At 39.2% G+C, this 22,176-nt stretch overlaps 1 protein-coding gene across 17 annotated transcripts in view; it reads left to right on the top strand.

Moving 5' to 3' along the window:
* RAPGEF2 (Rap guanine nucleotide exchange factor 2) overlaps positions 1-22,176 on the top strand; it is a 264,705-nt gene that overhangs the window by 190,564 nt on the left and 51,965 nt on the right. For all 17 annotated transcript variants that reach the window (XM_042234386.2, XM_042234385.2, XM_042234387.2 and 14 more), the window contains one exon: positions 18,752-18,883. In XM_042234386.2, the coding sequence (XP_042090320.1) occupies positions 18,752-18,883 (132 nt within the window). The remainder of the gene's footprint in view (positions 1-18,751; positions 18,884-22,176) is intronic.

Here is a 22,176-nt window from a genome sequence, read left to right as displayed (position 1 = left end):
CATGCTCTTCTGCAAGTCTTGTTTTATCCATCCTCCTGACTTTGGTTCCTTCTCCGATGTCATCACCCTGGTCCAGGCCACCAGCATCTTTTTGCTTGGACTGTTCCCACTGACTCCTACATTTCCCTGATTTCTATGCTCACCCTACCCCATGCCATTCTTCACAGAGCAACCACCTTATCTTAAAAAAGATGAATCAGACCATGTCATTTCTTTTAAAACTCTCTAGTAGTTGGAATGAAATCTGTACTCCCTGCAGAGGTGGGGCACAAACTGGTCTTATCTTAGTTTCCTCTCTTATCCACTCCCCCAGCTCCTTGCCCTTCCTTTTGTTCATTGAACAGACCAAACCATGGAGTCTTTCCACTAGTTGTTCTTTTTTGCCCAAGTTCAGTCTCTTGGGACCTTCTGGTTCCTAGACTCTCTGATCCCAGGTGCAGGAGGGTCTCCTGCCAGGCGAGTCCAGGGTAGCCATGCATACATTTCTGTTACCACACAGGGTAAGCATGATCTGTCAGGCATGTATTATGACTGTGTTGTTCTCGCTGTTACGGTTTGACTGCTCATTTATTATGTGCCTGTTGAAATGTAAAGCCTCACAAGTGTAGGGACTTCAAGTGTGAGATACAGCACTTTATCTAGAGTGTCCAGGATGTTTTTACCATGAAAAAGCCCTTTAATACGTATTTATTGTATGTGGCCAGTGAAGTAATAAAAAGTACAACAATGCAGATATAGGCAAACATCAGGACTAGCAGATCATTGTTTCACCTTGAGAAGATTCTTTCCCCTTTGGTTAGATGAACTTAGGTGAAACTGAATAAGCTCTAAAGGCTGAAGGCAGTAAGGACCCAGCAGACATCAACCCATGAATGTTTTCTAATGCATTAACAATCCTTATGATCAATTAGGACTAACACTGTTACCTATAAGAATTTTGTTATAATAAGTCATGCAATTCTTTAATATTATATAAAATATGGAAATTTTATAATTAATTAAAATTAATAAAATATGGAAATAAATAGCAGCAAAAATTTTCTGGTATAAGCTGTTTAGGAATTTTAGACAACATGAAGTTGTAGAGATCCAGTCTATTTGGAAAGAATATTAATATGGATCATATGGAAGATCAGTCTCCAAAGGTCTTAAAATAATTCAGTGCCAGAAACAGGTTAACATACTTGCTTGTGTTTTTATGTCGTGGGAACGCGACTGTCTAAGATTATGAAAGTTACCTTCATTTCTAAGAGTATTTGTCTTCACATACATAAATCATGAAGTTGAGGTTAAAACTAATCCTACCTTAATTTTGGTCTGTACAGCATAATAGCTCATAATGGGAACTCTGTGTCGCCCTGTCCTGATGCAACTTCTATGGGCCATATCATCAGTGCCCATTGTTTTATAATCCCTAATAATCTTCATTCTGAATCCAAGGGGAAGAGTCTTTTAATGTAAGCATCCCCAAGAGGGCTTTCTTGTGCCTCAGAATTTGAAAGTGCCCTGAAATTTTTTCTTTTTAAAATTCTCTGTACTTTGTTTTGTGTACATGCTATAACATTCTTACATGTATTATTCTGTGATTAAATCTTCAGATTACTATAAATGATACCTAAACTCTGAAGAGTCAAATCTAATTATCTTAATATGATCTTAAGAAAAGTAAGGGAAAATAAAAAGCAAGCTTTTATTTGTCTGCTTTTTTGTTGGACTGAAATATTTAAAAGAGTAAAGTAGAAAGAAGAGACAAAATCCTAAACCTTTCAAAATGGAAAATTAATTTTAAACTTAAAAGTGTGTTCCTTCCTATGTTGATACTTGTCTTTGCATAAGTGAATAAATAGAAATAAACTTTTTTTCAAAGAAAAGTTTCTTTTCCCTTTTACTATTTTTTTTCAGAATACTTGTTTAAAAACATTAATGTTATAATTTACATTGTAGAAAAATTGGAAAATATTCAAATTAATTTTATTATATGAAAGTAAGATCTGGATTCTAGTGTCAAGCGTGCCACAGCTAGTTCCTTTTCTTGACATCAGTTCCCACTTTGAAATGAGAAGATTATGCTAAATAAATCCCTAAAAACCCTTCTAGGTCTATAATGGTTCTTTTATACAAAAAGTTGCATTTGCATAATGCTTTATATTACTAGAGTTCATTCACATTGGTCCTACATTCTCAGAACTGCCTTGTGTGGTGGGCAGGACAAACCTTGTTATGTCTCCTCCACATGGGTGAGGAGGTTGAGCTGTAAGGAATTAAAGTGATTTCTTGAGTCACATAAACCACTTGGAACGAGCCACGTGTTGTTTCTACAATTTCATGTTGTAATTTATGACCTCCTAATGCTAATTGCTGGTTAGGAGCTTGGTCAAAATAATTACTCATTTTGTGAGGATATTTAATAAATTAACCACTCTGTAGTTAGGAACTTGAGTGTTTTTATAATCTGACCCCTTGTTCCTGGAAAACGTCAGGCACTCCCATCTCTTACATGAGGCTACAACTAATTACAAAAGTGGTGTAGCTGTCAGTGACACATAGGTAATCACCTTGATAGCAGTTTACATAATTGGAATTTTATCTTTTGTGAAAGTTAGCCAATCGGTTCCAGAAGCACCTGTAAGCATTAGGTTGGGTTTTGAAAGTCCGTTGTTAAGTTTGTTTGCTGTGGTCCTGAAGGCAGACCCCACTCCATCCTGATAGTCCTCCCATTTCCATTCTCCCTCTCTACCACCCCAACAGAATGATCTATCTTTTTAAAAATTTTGTTTTATTGAAGTATAATTGATTTATACTCTTGGGTTCATTTCTGCTTTACAGCAAAGTGAGTTATACATGTACATTCTTTTCCGCTGTGGTTTGTCACAGGATATTGAATGTAGTTCTCGTCCTATACAGTAGGGCCTTGTTTATCCATCCTGCATCTAACAGTTCGCATCTGCTAATCCCAAGCTCCCAATCCATCTCTCTCCCAACTCCCTCTCAGTGGGCAGTCACAGGTCTCTTCTCTCTGTGAGTCTGTTTCATATATAAATTCACTGGTGTCATATTTTAGATTCTACCTATAAGTGATATCATATGGTATTTGTCTTTCTTTGCCTGAGTTACTTCACTTAGTATGATCAGCTCTAGGTCCGTCCATGTTGCTTTAAATGACATTATTTCATTCTTTTTATGGCTGAGTAGTCCATTGCTATTCCATTGTATACGGGTACACATGTTCTTTTTGCATTCACCGAGACACAATGATGTTGAAAGCCTTACTGGATCCTGTTAGTTGCCTGTTTAAAACCCCAGTGACTTCCCATTGCTCTTACAATAAGCCTCCTTCATAGTAGGACTGATTCCTACTACTCCAAACCTCTTTACACTTCTCTGCCCTTCAGTCACCTTGAGCATGGTTGTTTCCTGAGCATCCCCAAGTTCTTCCTACCTTGGGGCCTCTGCCCTCCGTGTTCCTTCCATCTGTCAAGCTCGCCCCTGGTTCCCTGTCTGGCTGGATCCTTTGTGTGTATTCACCTCTTGTCTCAAATGTCGCTTTCTCAGAGCAGCCTCCCCAGGTGCCCCATCTAGAATAGTCTCCCTAGTCCTAGGTATCATGGTCTATCGCATCACCCACCCTTTAGTGTTCTCTTTATAGAACCGATGATATCTATAATTCTTTTATTTGTTTATTATACTTAACCCTTCTTCGCCTTCCACCCCGAAGCCCTCCCACCTCCAGAAGTGTCAATTCCAGGGACCAGGGCCAGTCATTGCCAAATGACAAGCTCCTAAAACTGTGCCTGGCTCATCACAGTCAGTCAGTGAATCCTTGTTAAATAATTAAGTAGATGGATGAATCTTAACAGTTCTGAGTTCAAACACTCTTCGTCTGCCAGGTTCCTCTCTTGGAATCTATACAGACAGGAACTCAAAAAGTTTTGAGTCCACAAGTTTTGTCCTGACTTTCAGGAAATCCAAACTAAATACATTGCTTTACTATGCTTACTGTTAGCCTGGGTTTAGTATGATCTCGTCTGTCTCCTTCTGTTCTTGTCTTCTCACTTTTTGCTGGCAGTCTTACCTGTAATTGCTGAAACACAGGAGTGATTGTTGAACTGGGTGGGGAGAGGCATCCTGATTCATTTTGTCTTGGCCTTCAGACTCTTCAGCTCTAGACTAGGGTTAATAGTTCAGTGATTTGTGTGTTTATTCAGCAGTGTCTGCGTTTCAGGCTCTTTGAGGCACAGGAAAGAATGATGGAAAGGCACGCATGAGCCCTTTTGGACTCACCCAGGGAAGGCTGGGGAGGGTGGAGTAGTGGCTTCTGTGAAGGGTGGTTGAGCTCTGGGTGACACGGGAGCGTCTGACAAGAACCCGCCTTCAGGAGAAGGCTTCAGGAATTCGGCTGCCCTGGCTGATGGTGTCCTGGTAGGAGAAAGGAACAACAGAGGCTGAGGAGAGAGAAACTCGGCATGATATTTATTACTAAATAACCATAAAGAGCTTCCACACCTAGGGCAGAGAATGAGGGGCTGAGAGGAGTGTGCAAAGATCACCAGGAGAAGAGGTGGGTGCGGAGGTCAGGGGTGTGACCCTCTCCCTGCGGTAAAGAGGGTCCCTCACTGGCTACCAGCTGGGGATTGGCATGATCAGGTGCGTATTTTTCTGCTCTTTTTTAGACTCTTGCTTGGTTGCAACTTGGAGCGGAGATAAAAGGGACATAAGAGATTGATGTAGGAGGTGGTGTCCCAGTGGTGTTAGATGAAGTGGGAGAATCTCTGCAAATCCCCATCAGAGGCTCTGGTGCACAGTGGGTGCTTGGCCAGTTGTCTAAGGTCTTGGTTCTGCTGAGGGTGAATTGAGGCTTTGTAACTTGTAGGCTGCGGAAGGTAAGCTGTGTGTATCTGAGGACGCTTCCAGGTTGTTTATGCTGTGTGTGCGTGTGTGTGCATGCACTAGTGACACCACAGATTATATGAAACTCATAATAAGATTCCCTAAGTGTATCTTCTTGATTAATACGATTCTGGTTCCCCAGTTTAAACTTGGAATTAATAAATGAATACACGTACATATACGGACTTAGAAGTTCAGAGAAAGTAGTTGAAGTTTAAGGCAAGTAAAAGCTTTGTAGAGTACTAGATGTTGGTGTTTGTTTAGGAAGAGTGTACTCTCTAAGACAGTTGCTCAGTTGATGTTGTAAATAGATCCTTGGCTCAGATGGTAAGGAATCCACGGCCAGGCGGGAGACCTGGGTTTGATCCGTGGGTCTGGAAGATCCCCTGGAGATCCGGCAAGCACGCAAGGCGGGGGCCGCGGGACAGGGACGCGGGCGCCGCCCCGGGGACCAGAGGACAAAGACCGGGCACGCGGCCGGGCCCCCAGGAACACCAGCGCGGGATCCCACCGCCACCCGCACGCGAGGGCGGTCCCGCGACGCCTGGGGCCCCGGCCATCCCCGGAGCGGCAACCCACTCTAGTATTCTTCCCTGGAGGATCGCCATGGACAGAGGAGCCTGATGGGCTACATGCCATGTGGTTGCAAAGAGTCGGACAGGACTGAACTACTAAGTATAGTACAGTAACTGAGAAATGCTGGAGCACTGAGGGAAGTGAGGGTGTTAGGAAGGAGTCTTCTTGTGAGGTCACATGTGCGCCACTGTTTCCTGGTCACTCATACTATTTGCCTGGTCACTCATACTATTTGCCTGGTGATACGCTGTCTGAGGTTCACCAGTCTAAGCAAACAAACAAATGAAAAAGGAAGACTGGAGGAAAAGAAAAATCTGTTAGCCTTTGTGCAGTTTTGGTAGCGTGTGTCTTTGCTGGCCCCAGGCAATGAGTAATGCACTGCAAATATTCAGTTAATTCTCCCCCAGTGCCCTCCAGACAGAGCTAAAGCAATGACATTATCTGGTGTGCCAGGGTTGACACACAAAGCCCTTGAAAATAGATGTTTATTAAATGTCTTATCACTGAAGTCCTTGGAAATAAATGCTAAAATGAGTATCTTTATCGTTGAAGGAAAGGGAAAAACTGATAATACTAGACACATAAATACTAGACACATACCTACTATTTTTTGTGAATAACTTAAGAGGGATAATGTTTAATTATATTTTGGTTTAAAGATTATTGTCTGGCTAAGTTATAATACTCCTCAGTGGAAAAGCAGCAGTTGTGGTTGTGTTTGAGTGAAATCTAGAAATGAACCACGAGCAGTAGAATCTGAGATATCATTTGAAATCTAGGTAGTTTCCTCTCGTGTGTGTGTAACATAGATATAAGAGGAATGGGGTGGGATTTTTCAGTAAATTGAGGTATATAGCCAGTGTACCCGGAAACGTGACTTAGAATAGATACAGCTTCACAGCTGAGTCGTTGCCATGGGACGTCCTCTAAGATGAGCTGTGAGACCCTTGTTTGTTGATGGTCTCTTGGTATAAGTTGTAATAAACATTTTCTTTGTATTTACATTATGTGGAATTACTGTTGAATATTTCTCCAAATGGCAATAATACATGTCTACGTTAACCATTTAAGGAAAATGTTTAAATTCATGATGCGGCATGGTGAGTGCTCAGAACCTTCCAGTCTTTCCATTTCACTCAGGAGGAAAGTCAGCATCATTCCTACAGCTTCCCCACATGGTTTCCCGTGGAATCTCTCCCTGCCCTAATTCCCTCTGATCATCTTGGGGCTGGTGCTGACTCCTAGCTGTTCCTAAACACACCAAGGCCACCGTGCCCGTGGCTTGTGCCCTTGATGAAACGCCTGTTTTCACATGTGTGTCTGCAAGGGTGCAGGCATTCACTCCACTGTGGTCTTTACTCAGATGACATCTTAGCAGTAAGGCCTCTCACCCTCTACATCCCATATCCTACTTTATTAATTTTCACTTTCAGTTTACTTACGTCTCTGTGATGTATTCTTACCTGTTCGATGGTCTTCCCTCCCTACCCCCACCATCCTACAACCCACACACAAATGCTAGGAAATAAAGGATTCTATGGAATCAAGGGTTTTGACTACATTCAAGTTTCTTCCTAGGGAAATTAAGTTTCATGGATTCCTATTTTTCCAAAGAATATAGCTTATCTTTCAGTAGAAGTATTTTTTCCCTTCAGCAATCAGTCTGTTCAATGAATTTTTGACTACTTAAAATCAGTTGACTAAGTACGTGGCTTCTAGACTTAATTTTCCATTAAAGCTGTTAAGTGGTACTTTTGGAGGACAGATAATTATTTTGGAACCCTAACATTCCCATCATGTAATATTTGCATATTGAAATTTGGTCATGTATTAGTGCCCTCTGAGCCCTAGGGTGCTGAACAAACCTGAATCTATTTTATACTCTTTTGGGGTCATAAGGTACCATCATACTTAGTTGGTTTTGTTTTGCAGTTGCACAGAGAGCCTAATAACTTTTCATAAGATGTTTAGTAATTGTATTTTTTTGCCTTAAGGATATACTAGATTTCTCTTGTTTTACACAGACACAAATATATACTTTATAAATATATGAGATGTAATATATGTGTTGCATGTATAAAGTATGTGTATATATCTGTGTGGCTTCCCTGCTGGCTCAGATGTATGTCTATATATGTGTATATGTATTTATATGAGATATATTTGTGTATTAGATGTATATGTGTAAGATATAAAATGTATATTGTCTGTGTGTATATGTATGTTTATCTATCTAGTAGAATGACATATGTATCTAGTAAAGCACTATGATGAGAACGGCCCCTTTAGGAAGTAACTGAGAACATAAAAACCAGGCTTCTCCTGTCATTGTCATATCTTTGATCTTTCCTGGCTATCCAGTCGCCCTTCTGTCACATCAGTCTCTCTTAATCTTTGCTGAATGCAGTACTTAGCACTATTTGACAGTTTTCTTCATTAACCTTTTATTATTTGTCTCCATACACTATTTGTAAGATCCATGAGAGCAGGGAGTTTATCACACTTGCTGCTATGTTAGAAAGCCAGGAACAGTGCTTGGCATAAAGTAGGTTTTCAGTAAATGTGTTTGACTGAGTAAGAAAAGGAACTCCAGTGTAGATTTTATCTGAATGATACATGACACTATGAGGTCAGGGTGTTATTAGAGTGTTATCCTACTTCTCCTTAAAGAGTTTGGAATTTCACCATGAAAGATTTTTCATAAATAAATCACAAAAAAGTATCATCATATTTGTATTTGTATGAATTCAGATAATGTGAGCCATTGTACCAAACCAAACAAAACACAAGGATTCAAGCACAATGAAAGTTTATTCTCTGTTGCATAGAATCTGAGGAGAAGGAAGTGGCAACCCACTCCAGTGTTCTTGCCTGGAGAATCCCAGGGACGGGGGAGCCTGGTGGTCTGCGTCTGTGGGGTCACATAGAGTCGGACACGCCTGAAGTGACTTAGCAGCAGCAGCACAGAGTCTGATCACTTAGTGGGCAGTTACCCTCTAAGCAGGGTTCCAGGGTCCAGGCCCCTCTACATGATGTCTCACTAGTCCTACCTTCCCGCAAAGCTCCGGTGTCTTCTGCCAGAGCCTCTCATGATGCGAGGAGAAGATCATGGCACATCTGTAGAAACCATAAATAAGTAGGGTGTGAACGCAGTGTCCATTGCTTCTGTATAGTCATCCTCCAGAGGCATGAACTCAGTTGTGAGCTGAAGAATACTTGTGGGGTAACGTCTTTAATTTTGAGTGAGGCTCTCTTGCCAATCCAATTATTAATTATTTTTGTTTGAAAAGAAGGCAGCTTAAGACATCCGTGGATCCCGCAGGAATCTTTTTTTCTTTGACTTTAAACGCTCATTTCCCTAATTCCACATTCCCATGAGCATTTTCACAGCTGGGTTAACTGCCCACACTCCCTCGGGAGCTCATCATGGTTGTTGTCTAATTGGTCCTAGAACCTGTCTTCTGATACTTTCTGATATCACCAGTGGTTCCACTTCATCTCTGGGGATCACTCCTCACAGAGCATCGATCCCACTTGGTCCTGGAAAATACGAGAACTCAAGTTTTAGTAACTGTTGATGAGTATTATCATATGGATAATCACAAATTTTGCTAAAAAAATACTCCTATTAGATTGGTTCTTGTAATAGAAAATGAAGCTATGGTTATATTAGTGTAATGTTTTTCTGGATGTTTTCTGTTTAAATAAGGGAGAAAGAAGATGGATGTCAAGACTGAATTAGAATTTGGCCCCAAATGACAAATTTCTAGAGTCAAGATACAAAGTGAAAAGTGTAGTTTTTGGAGCCTTGTACTTGGAAGCTTTGGACATGCCCCTTGAGCTATTTGTTGGCACTGTTTCTTCCAACAATTAAGTGTAGTATCTGGGCTTTTTTATATATATTAGAACAAGCAGTCTTCACATATTCACCACATTGCTCACCATGTAATACATGAACCCCAAATAATAGTGGTGATTATTCCTAACATGAGGGGAGTATGCACAAAGGAGTTGGATTTCTGTAGGTGAAATGCTACCCAGAAAGTGCTTTTTCAGTTACCTGACTCAGTGCTGACAGTTGCCCTATATTTTATTGAAAGTGTCTTAGACTAAATGATCTAGAATTTTTTTTTTTTAATCTCTCAGAGAAAGGTGTGCTTTTCAGAAAAGGGATTGTTATGTGTGTGTGTTTCAAGTGAGAATGGAGTGGCTGTAACTTGAAAGCCACACGGGAGCTATGTTTCTTAACAGACAACAGGATATACAGATTAATTAATCAGCTACTTCAGTATTTCTGTGGAAGATTATATAGTTTATTTTAGGTCCCACATAAGCCTTTCATTTTGAAAAACAAAAAGCAACTGTCTTTCAGATGACAAGCTTTCAGTGATTCTGATTTATTATAGAACTCTTCTCACTCTGCCAGGTGTCCTTCTTTAAGGTGATAAAATTAGTTGACTAGCTTATAAGTGACTCTGCATGGGAGTGTGTGTATGCAGGCACACACTTTTTCTCTGATTATCAGATGTTAGGATTATTGTATATTAGGCGAGATTTTGTTCTGCCAGAGTTAACTACCAAAGAAGAAGTTGCTTTTGTCTCTTAAAAGCAACCTCTGGGCTGTGGACCAGTACTTCCTGTCAGATCAGCAGTGGCATTAGATTAGAAATAAAGTGCACGATAAATGTAGTGTGCTTGAATCATCCCAAGACTGTACCCTGCTCTCCCATCTGTGAAACTGGTCCCTAGTGGCAAAAAAGTTGGGGACTGCTATCTTACATTATGAGGTTCTCTCTCAATTCATTTTACTTTTATTTTTTAAACAATGAAGTACTCTTCAATGAGGAACATAAGCAGTAATGACCTCAAACAGTGCCAGCTTGAAGTGATGTAAGGGTCTTTGGTGGAGCTGGAACAGAGGAGTTACAGAATTTTCCTGTTTCACACAGATTTAATACTGATTCTTGGATATGTGATCTCAAAATTGCAAATACTGGATATTACCACAACATTTTGAAGATTAGCTTATAAATAGTAAATGATGATTGTAAAGAATCTGCAGGACAAATGAAAAACCAACCTCACTTATGTTTTAAGGTATATCACATACCTATTCAAAAAAATGGTGGATCTCAAACAATTTAGAAGGAATGAAAACTCTACTGGATGGCTCAGAAAGTGGTGTTGTGATGTTGTTGATATTGGAGATAAAGATGTAAAGTTTTAATTTGTTTCATGAAAGTAAGAGTGAGCAATTGTTTCAGATCTATTTGATTTTGAAATTTGCATAAGAAACGACATTCATAAATTGATATAAGCAGCCATTTGAGCATTTCATCAATATCCATGAGAGTTTTCAAGTCAACCAATAAATTAATAAATACATTAAAGTTTAATGCTTAAGTGTATTCATTGCAGGTCCAGGCATCCAGGAATCTGTCTCTGCCATCTTTTCACTTTACATTCTTGATGGAAATGACTTAACTTTTCTGTATCTTATTGTTTTTAAAATAGTCATAATAATACCTAGTTCGTGAGATTCTTGTAAGAACAGGGCCTGGCACACAGAAGCTGGTGTATAGGTGATCTTATGGCTACTCCTGGATAAAATGGGCCACAGCCTTACAGTTTGGAATATATGGTACTTAGATCATAGACTTTCTCCTCCTAATAAAGGAGTCCACTTTTCTGTTTTGAAGTGAAGTTCACACAGGTTTTTGTTCAGTGCTTTCTATCAACATTCAATAGAAAAGGCTTCTTAAAGGTACTTGCTGGAAAATATCAGTCTTATGACTAACAACCTTTCAATCAGTATTAGTTTTAATTATTTATTTTCCTCAACAGGATCCTAGTTGTTCTATTTGTGTTCAGATTGTGCTTATTTCATGAATGTTGGAATTAAGTTTTGGATTGTAATCATACCACTTTAGCCAGTGAAGTTTGTGATTCATGTGTTACGAACCCTTAAGAACATGAGGGTGGTGTTTCTGCCCTGGAGAGAGGGCTGGGTGACCACTGCAATTCAGGAGCTAATTCTCACATATAGAAGTATGTGTTTGGACAGAAAAGTGAAATTTTAATGTATATAAACTTTAACTAATTATTAAGTCCTATTTGTGATACCTTGCTCCAAAACATTGTTTTAATGTAGGGAGATTGCAAGGAACTTTTGAAATAAGGCATGACCACACTTGCACCACTCCCTCCCCTCCCACCAAGAGACGTTTGTTCAAAGTGTCCTTGAGTGGTGGTGTGAATGGATGGCAAGAACCACGCACCTTGTGTCCTGGCCAAACACACAACTGATGTGGAGGCTTTTACAGTCAAATGTAATGGGCTTATTCACACAAAAGCACAAACTCTCCAAGGTGTTATCACTTTGAGAGAATTCTCAGCTATGAATATTTGAACATTTATACAAAAGAGTAATTGAACTGTAAGCATTATCATGATGAGGTTATTTACTTTGCAGAATTTAATATGGTAGTCTAACAGTGAGCTCTTCCATATAGATATGTGATTTGTTTTAAATGTGGCATGTAAACTTTGGGGGAATATAATAAGTAAATTACTGTAAAGGTGATGGTAGGTAGGACAATATCAAAAATAAGTCCCCCCCCCACATTGAATTTGAAAACTATCTGATTTAAGCTGGTTGAAAAATGGCAGAGGGAATAGAGAAGGAGAGGGGCAGCTACAGGCGGAATCTGCTGCTGCTATTTAGTCGCTCAGCCATGTCTGACTCTGCAGCCCTATGCACTGTAGCCCACTAGGCTCCTCTCTCTCTGGAATTCTCCAGGCAAGAATACTGGAGTGGGTTGCCATTTCCCTTCTCCAGGGACCTTCCTGACCCAGGAATTGAACCCACGTCTCTTCTGTCTCCTGCATTGGCAGGTGGATTCTTTACCACTGTTGCCACCTGGGAATCCACTAGGTGTGGTCTACAGGCTATTTTATTTAGCCACTGGACTACGTTATTGACTGTATTCATTTTACAGAAGAAAGTAAGGTGCACAGAGGTTCGTTAACTTGCTCATAGTTGCTTGACTTGGGAGGAAGTTGAACAGAAGATGACTCATTATATAAAATGAAGCTTATGTCTTCTGAGCCTGACAGGAAGCTGGGAGAATATTAAGTTCTTACAGATTGCTAATCTTTTGGCAGGTTTCTCTACTAGATAAAAGCAGATTTTTGTAGAACTGTTCCTGTAAAGCATAGTCATACCAGTGTTTTAAAATGCTTACCTATGTTTTAATGAGAAATATTATTAGATTTATTGCATTATTATCTCATGACCCTTTGGGGAAAGCTCTGTTTCTTTCCTTAATTTATAAACAAAAGAAATTGTGTACTGTGCAGGAGTCTTTCTCTTTGCTTTGTGGAATACTGGTGATGGATGATGTGTTATTCAAGGATGCGTCCTGGGTCTAGAGCATGTCTTAATGGGATATGAGAGGTAAAAGTGATTTCTGATGAATAATATTCAGCATCCAAATGCTCACTTTTTCTGGTGTTCTTAAGTACTGTGAATTATAGAAATAAAAGTTTACCATAGTATAAAGTGGTCTTAAAACTGAGCTACCAAATATTATTCCTGTCTATTCAAGCTGTATGTAGAAACAGATCAGAGTGTGTCAGAACTCAGTGTTAGATCAGTTTCGGCAAAAGAAAAACTGTATGTGAGTGTGTGTGTGTGTGTGTATATCTATATCTATATATATATACACACACACATATATATATACACACACATACAAAGAAAATATAACTTGCTTTTAAAATTTTATTATTATTATCATTATTATCATTATTATTTTTGGCTGCACCGTGCAATATGCTGTATCTCGTTCCCCAACCAGGGATCGAACCCATGCTCCCTGCTGTGGAAACATGGAGTCTTAACTACTAAATTGCCAGGGAAATCCCAATATGACTTGATTTGAAAGCACAACTTGAGTCCTGCTGTGGGTGAGGAACTATGTCTGGAGCTGGGTGATGACTGACTGCTGCAGCCTTTTCTGGGAGCTGCTCAGTACCTGCTGGCATCTGGACTGGATTCCAGCCACAGGAATCTGGAACTGGGGGGAACCCTGTGTCTCCCCGAGTCTGCATGGGGTAGTTTATGGCTGACTTACCACCCTGCTAGTTTCTGAGTGCCAGGCCCTCCTCTGTTTGCTTTATACCTGGTCATTCACTTAATCCTCACAACACAGGTTTTCCATAAATGAATGAATGAATGGAAAATATAGGATACTGTATTTTCACTAACACCTCAGGAAAAAAAATGGGAAATGTGTTCAGGGATATACCAGCTCCTCCCCACACAGCTTGGAAACATGAGCATGAACAGCGCTCACAGAACTCCAGTGATGATCTGGGGCGACCAATCATTTGAGTAATGGATACAGCTTACATGAAGCTCTCCTGTAGCTCAGCAGTAAAGAATCCACCTACAATGCAGGGGATGTGGCAGGAGCTGTGAGTTTGGTGCTGGGTGGGGAAGATCTCCTGGAGAAGGAAATGGTAACCCACTCCAGTATTCTTGCCTGAATAATCCCATGAATAGAGGAGCCCTGCGGGCTACAGTCCATGGGGTTGAAAAAGAGTTGGACACGACTGAGCGACTAAACAACAAGTTTGTAGTCACTGAGGATAATACTTACCTTAGGTGGTGTCCTTACTTGAGATGAACTGCCATGGAGGATTGGATAGGTTCTGATAATCACTCCAAACCTTGTGTGTTGTGTTGTAACTACTTTTTGTAATAAAGTGATTCTGGGATTGGTTGGAGACATTTTTAGTTAAGTAAGTTTCAACTGATGGTGACAGTGAATTTTTTGTTTTATTTTGAACTGTTGGATTTCTCAGCAGCCTGTAAAACTCTATTATGTTTCTATTACATATCCAGGGATACACTGGCCCTTGCTTGTAGAGCTGGAAATCATGAATATAAGATGTTTTCTCTGGGAAGGAAGGAGAGGGAAGAAGGGTAAAACCCTAGTCTCTACTATGTTAGCAAAACTTTGGGTCGTTTTACCAATTCAGCAAAGTATTTATCCAGTGATGTCAGAGAGTTCAGTTCTTACTCACTCATTTCATCTCAAAACAGAGTTCATTCAGTAGCTTGTGATTTTATAAATGCCAATCTTTACATTAATAAATAAATCAAAGACTATCAAATGCCTGTTCATATACGAGCCTGAAGTCTTCTGTAACACTTCTTACTTAAAGCGAATTGTTAGCGCCTCCTTGTTTCTCCAGAAAAAAGAAAACAAACAAGTTATTAAATAATTGATACCTGGATTTTGAAAAACTGTGATTCATATTGTTTATGCTTGCTTTATGCATTTAAGAATCTGATTCAAATACATATTACCATTCCTATTTCTTATGTAATTAATAGTGTTTATGGTTAAACTATGATTCAGTCATTTGCCTGACACTACAATTGTGATTCACAAGTACCATTTTTTAGGAATATAGATTACTTGATCCAGGAAAAATTTGAGTGGTAATGTATTCATATAATCAAATATTAAAATATATATATAAATAGATTCCTTTGAACTGTGTTCTTAATGAATTGCTATTAAATATATTGGTATTAAGATCAAAATGTGTAAAATGTATCAATTTCCCATTTACTTATTATTTAATTTTATTCAGATAACTACTGTGTGTAGTCCTGGCTTCAAAAACTTTTCTTATTTTTTGAACAGGATTTCTGTGATAAGTGGTGACTAGAGTCATAAGATAATTCACAACCTCATTTTAATCTGAAATTTGACTGTATAGCATAGTGACAGTAATTCAAGTAGGCCCTTGATCAAGCCTAGAAAAGCTAGGAATAAGTGAATTTTTTATTTTTGGCATCTTATACTTTTTTTTTTTTTTTTGGTATAATTTACTCAAACAGGGCGTTCCTGTCTCCCAAGGTTCAGGTGTCACTCTTTTGCCCTGAGGTTGAAACGTGGGTGTCTGTACCCATGTTTGCCCCCTGCCTCCCAGTTCCCATCTGGTTTGTTTCCCTCTAAAAGACCCATTTTCCCTAGGCCTGGACTCGGGCGTCTGGTCTGTTGGTTGTGTGGCTGTGCATTTCAGACTCTTCCCTTATGGGAACAGCCTCCACACTCCTCCCATTCCATAACCTTGACTGATGTGTCCTGTCAGTAACATTTAATCGTGAGACTGTTATCCCTGTCTATGGGAAAACATTTAAAGCTTTCTCAAACATGACTTCCCAGGTAGCTTAGCTGGTAAAGAATCTACCTGCAGTGCGGGAGACCCCGGTTTGATTCCTGGGTTGAAAAGATCCACTGGATAAGGGATAAGCTATCCATTCCAGTATTCTTGGGCTTCCCTGGTGGGTCAGCAGGTAAAGATCCACCTGCAGTGCAGGAGACCGGAGTTGGGAAGATCCCCTGGAGAAGGGAACGGCTATCCACTCCAGTATTTTGGCCTGGAGAATTCCATGGACTATTCCATGGGGTCACAAAGAGTCGGACACAACTGAGCAACTTTCACTTTTTCAAACATGATATCTATTCTAATGTAAAGAAATAGTTAATGCTGAAGTTTATATTCATTTATATTCATTAATGAGTTTAACATCATTTCATTGTCTGCAAAGAACAAAAGTAGTGGTGGGGAGAGGAAAAGCCATGTTTAAAAACTATGTTTGATTTATTTTTCTGTTGTGCATGACACCTACTGCAGTGACTTTTGGGATAGCAGAAGTTACCTTTGGAATTGGGGGTGTCTTATTTACCTTGGTATTTCCTGTCCCCAACAGAGTGTCTGGCATAGCAGGTATTCAATAAGTCTTTACAAAATAGAATCGAGTTAAGCATGGAAGTATTTCTTCTTTCCTCTTTACATGGTCTTTTTGGTTCTTAGCCTGACAAAGCCACGTAATTCTGCTCCTTGTGGCTGTAAGTGAGCATAGATGAATAGATTGTGGAGTGTCTATATTGTTAGCTTCAGAGCTCAGGCCTCCTGGTGCTCTCCTCATGGTGCATTTAGTCAGGAGAGATGACTAGTTGGTGGACACTGAAAAGAAGCGTGTCCTGTGAGACTTGAGTAAATAACTGAGTAAAAGTTCGTTAGATAGATACATCTTTATTTGACATATTCAAGTTAATTTTTAAAAAGTCACACTGTGTGGCACATGTCAACCTGAGTTATCTCTGTAAAAGACAATCAATAGAAACCAATTTATTGTTCTGTAATTGCATGTATTGAGTAATGCCTTTTAAAGTCACTGAGCCACTTAGTCACGTTTCTTCAGGTGCGTTTTGTGGCGAGTGACTGCATTAAACGAAGTGTAGCCAGGGTGATGAAGGGGATTTATCCTGCATTGTGGATAAAATATATAAATTCTCAATTTAGGAAGTTTTGCATATCCATTCTTTGCTGGGAAATTGTTATTTTCCCAATTTTATCTATTTCACATTTTCAATTATCGGGTAAAAAAGCATTAATTGTGAAACATAGATCATTTTTTGCAACAATTTCACACATTTGTATAAACATCTCCCTTCTCTGAGCTTCTACAGCATATGTCTTTTTATCTGTTTATTTGGCATCTGTTTATATGCCCCTTAATAAATTTATGTTTAAATTTCTTTGTATATTTTGTCTCCCATGATGTTAAAAAATACAAAATTTCTATGCAGACTACTAAATGTGTTTTTTTATGAAGAGATAGAGTTTTTTTTTTTAATCTTTAAACTTTTTATATGATTTAAAGGTTACTTTCCACTTAACAGTTATTACAAAATATAGACTATATTCCCCATGTTGTACAATACACCCTTGAGCCTGTCTTATACCCAGTAGTTTGTGCCTCCCTCTCTTCCACTCCTCTGGTTCCCTGTCCCCCACCACCCCCCTGCCCCACCGCTGGTAACTACTGGTTTCTTCTCTATATCTGTGAGTCTGCTGCTTTTTTTTGTTATATTCACTAGTTAGTTGCGCTTTTTAGATTCCACGTATAGGCGATACTATACCACTTTTGTCCTTCTCTGTCTGACTTATTTCACTTAGCATAATGCCATCCAAGTCCATCCATGTGTTATGTACTATTATATATCATGATCTGCTTATTAAGTCAGGTCTGAGTGGTGGTGGGTACAGATACACTGTACCTCTTTGTTTGGAACCCCAGGTATGAACCTCATTGATCCTTGCCTTGAACCTGCATCACCTCCCCTGTGAAGAAATAGCATCTTGGTTTTGGAAGGAGAGAAGGGCAGAGGGCCCTGAAAGAGAAGGGAGTGTTGGCAAGGCGAACTCTTACTTGAGTTTTACTGTAGCAGTTAGTCTTTATTATTCAACAGCCAAATAGGATCAGTGTGCCAGCAGGAAAGAGAGATGTTATCAGTGTGCATGGTGTCAGTTAACATATATTTGGAAATATCAGGTTTATTATTGGTCAGTAGTTTGATGTTATAGATAAACAGCACCCTTTTTGAGTACAAAAGAATTAATAATAACTTACAGGAGTCTAAGATTTTACTGCACATAGTAAGAGGAAAGGGGCTCAGTAAATACTTGTTGAATGGGTAAATGTGTGAATGTTTCCTTTTTCAACGCATTTTCTCTGCTATGTGGGGAGTGATAGAAACGTTTGAGGAATGCTTAGTAAATCTGTTCAATAGATGCAGTTTGTATGTGAAGTTTAACCATGAACAAGTAGAATCTTGATTTTTATGTGTTTGTGTAGACATAGATAAATGTTGTCTATAACCTTCTCGTTTCTGCATTCTCTGAGTCGATTCTGTGTTCTCTGAGAACATTCTTTTCTGTTTTCTCCATAGTGCCTGCATAGTTACTTGTGTAACCATATACTTCCTCAGTTCTAAGATCCTCATCTTTTTAACCTTTAAATGTCATTGGGGCATACATGAACCTCAAATCTGTTTTCTTATTTAGGCTGTCTCTTGCCACAAAGTTGCATTTGTGCTGGCTGACAAATAGTAGACTGATTTGCTCATTGATGTATAATTTAAAAATTGTAGCCCATTGGACCAAGTTAATCTTAAGCACTAAATCTACCTGTTTAAGCATTGAATTGAGTATGATTTAAGGCTCATTGAATGCCCTTAAACTTAATTTTGTGATTTTTGGTAAAATTGGACAGTGTTTAGTAATTGTGAACTTAAAAAATGAAGGAACTTTATAGTACTTTTGGCCAAATGGTGTGAAATAGAGTATAATACGATTTTTAAATGTCTTCTTAGAGTTCTTGATTCCAGTTGTAACTTGGTGTCTCCTGCTCCTTCCCCAGCTTCCTGCAGATTTCACAAAGCTGCACCTCACTGACAGTCTCCACCCACAGGTGACGCACGTCTCCTCCAGCCACTCAGGATGTAGTATCACTAGTGATTCTGGGAGCAGCAGCCTTTCTGATATCTACCAGGTAGGAAGGTATTTTCTTATCATTCGCTTCATCTCCATGTGTCCTGCGGAGTTCTGTGATTCTTCATTGATAGAATCTGTAAGGTAGATACATGTGTTTATATTATATGTGCACAAGTGGAATAAATGGTAATGTTTATGCTTCACACAGACATGCAGTATGTTGCACGTTTGTTTCAGGAAGTCAGATTTCAGTCTGATTGTATTTGCCTCTGCTAGGACCTGTTACCAGAATCTTAAATAGAGTGGTCGCAATGGGAATGTTTCCCTTGACTGAAATATTAGTGAATATTTTACTAATTTGACTATAGACGTACTAGGTTTATGCCTCTTTCTTGACTAAAATTTTAGGGGGAAACATCATTTTTATGCTTCCAAACTAAGTTTTTCTTAATAAAGCCTTGGGTATGACAAAAGGAAGAGATTATTAAGATTGGATCACTGAATTATTTTTCCTGTGTTATTTTTATTAACTGTAGATTTGGTTATTTGTTCAAAATGAATTCTTATGATACTGCTGGATAGAAAAGAAACTAGAACTGTGGAATTTCAAAAACATTTTCAAAGCAAAACAATTTTAATTTTCAAGGAAGAGTTCATTTGCTTAGAAAATGCAAATTTAGGAAAAGTGACTAAAATAGGCACAAAAAAAAGGTCCTTGTTTTGGTTGTCTCTCAGTACATACAGCTAATAGGAAATTTTGGATGGTTTCAGACAAAAGAACCTTACAAAGTATAACTTTTGTCTCCTTAGGAGTTTTGATATGAGGTATCCATAAAAAAACCTTTCTTGGAAACATTATAGTTGATGTATTCAAATGATGCTCAGTTTCTCTTTAAAAGAAAAAATAAACTTAACTAAAAGTAACTAAACAGAATACTGTCAGGGCAAAACATTTCTTTCTAAGTCTTAAATTTAGTAGCTCTTTAAAAATTAATTTTCTTTTTAGGACACACTAGGTACCCACTTTTCTATAATTCAGAAGTGTTGTGGAGAGCTCATGGACTAGTAAGTGAAAGCCGCAAATGCAGTTATTTGCAGATTCTTGGCTGATTATGGACTTTAAAAAAATTTTTGCAATAAGAAATGTAATTATCTGTCTCTTTAAAGTAACTTTTCAAACTTCTACTTTGATGCATTATAAGTTAACTTGTAATTAAATCTTTCAGAAGTAATCTCATTTTCATTCCCCACTCCCCCCCCCCCATACCTATTTTTAGAAGTTGATTTTTTAAAAAAATGTTTAGTCAAGAGTATTCCTTACAATAGAACAATGAACAGTGTAAGTAAAAGTCTTGCTTTGGCTTGTGTTAATCAAAACATCATGATAGAGCCTTTGCCTTCTACACTTTGAGATGCTCGTACACTTTGAAGATCTGTAGTAAGAACACAGGTTGAGATCATAGAAGTTGCTCCTGTTTTCTTCAGGTATAGTATCAGCCTGAACAGAGCACCTAGAAGGTCAATTTATAGTAAGAATGAAGTGAGTTGTCTATATCCTTTATGGAGGCATGTTCTGAGGGGAACTTCAGCTTTATGTGTTATTACCTTGGGTAGGTTGGGAAAAGGTGTGCAGAGATTCCTGATGGTACCTGCTGCCTCTCTCACCCCCCAGCCCCCAATCAGGATGTCTGAAGATCCAGACCACGGTGAGAACTCCACCTTGCTCTGAGGGGGTTGGTGTTGACAGCTTGCAGTTTGACTTTAGTTTGGGATGTAGTTGGAAAAGAAGACTCCTGTGTATTTTGATTTATTTTTGTTGCGTTTCAAGGCCATTCATTTCAAACTTGATGACAGGCATGTATCCTGTTAACTTTATATCCTTCATAAGGAAAAATCCATGGATGTATCCAAGGATTTGGTTACTGATTATATAAGACTAACGTTAACTAGAGATCCCCAGGAGACCATTTCTGTTGACTTTAAATCAGAAATTCTTAAGGTGAGAAGAAACCTGGCAGATGCACCTGGTTCAGTGACCAGTCTTGTGTTTGAATCCCCTACTGCTTTTCTGTCAATCAAGCATCCAGTTGATTCTTGAACAGTTCCAGTGATGGACAACCAGCTCCCATCACAACCCCTTTCACCTTTGTACAGTTCTGACTTGGGAGAAAGCTGTCATGTTGGAGTGATCTAATGCTCATGAAGTGGATACAAAGAGGTTGGAATGAAATTCTGTGTGCAGGAGAGAAAAGGGTAGAAGAATTTTTCCGAGAGGGTTGGAGGGGAGAAATTCAAGAGCAAGGTGGAGTCACTAGCTTTAAGAAAAGAAATGTCCTCTGTTTAAACAGGGGCTTATGAAGGTGGATTTGGAGTGGGGAGTTTGTGTCTGCTGTACCTGAATTCCCTTGTTCAGAGTGAGAGGGTTGGCAGATAAGAGAGTTTCACGGAAAGACACATTTTGAAATAATAGTTTCAGAGAGCAGGGGAGCAAATTGATCAGAGCATTGGAAGCTCAGTTGAGTTGGTGAACTCAAATACAGAATGATTCCCCTCTGCCCTGATAAATAACTTTCTTCACAGCAAGCACAAAGAAAGCAAAGATTTGGCTTCCCCTGGGACTGACGCCTTATTAAATAAGTGTAGCAGAAAGACGGATGGAGCTGCACGTCCAGCTCTTTCTAATGCAGGGCTTTGTTTTTGCAGTCCTTCTGTCCAGGGTGTTTTCTCCTGGCTTGATCCTTTTCAGCCTTCACTTTTAAGGACCATCGTCTTAGAGAATTCTTTCCTTATTACCCTCTGAAAAGTAGATCCTACATTTTGATTCCTTTCCTGGCTGGTCTTTTTTTTTTTTTTTTAAGCTTTAATAGAAACAGTTATTACTTTCTAATTTGTTATGTCTGTCCCCCCAGAAGAAGGCAGGAACATCTCTATCTTGTCTCCACCTTCTCTCTAGAGCCTGGAATAGCACCAGGAAACCATAGGCATTCAGGAAAGATGTGTTGGATGAATGGGATTAGACTAGGGAATTGAAGGTGAAGTATGAGAGCACGAAGGAGTAGAGTCTGGAAGACTGAGGATCATACGTGTTTGGACAGATAGCTGCCTCGGGAGGGAATGGAAGCAAGTGGAAGAGTAGGAGGTTATGGGTGATAGAAAGCAGGATGCCAAAGTTGGTAACATGAGACAGGACAGTTTCCAGCCATGATAAGGTCCTGGTTAAATGGTGTGATTATCAGAACAGTGACTTAAGGGGGCTGGAAATAAGTGTATGAAAATAGATCAATGGAAAAGAGAGTTCAAGCAAAGTGAGATTCATGTGTAAGGATGTGATATGTAATGGAGGAAACCTCA

Source organism: Ovis aries, chromosome 17 (genome assembly GCF_016772045.2).
Source record: "Ovis aries strain OAR_USU_Benz2616 breed Rambouillet chromosome 17, ARS-UI_Ramb_v3.0, whole genome shotgun sequence".
Taxonomy (NCBI): Eukaryota; Metazoa; Chordata; class Mammalia; order Artiodactyla; family Bovidae; genus Ovis; species Ovis aries.
The sequence above is the reverse complement of the archived record's forward strand: the minus strand, read 5'-3'. Positions and strand labels throughout refer to the sequence as shown.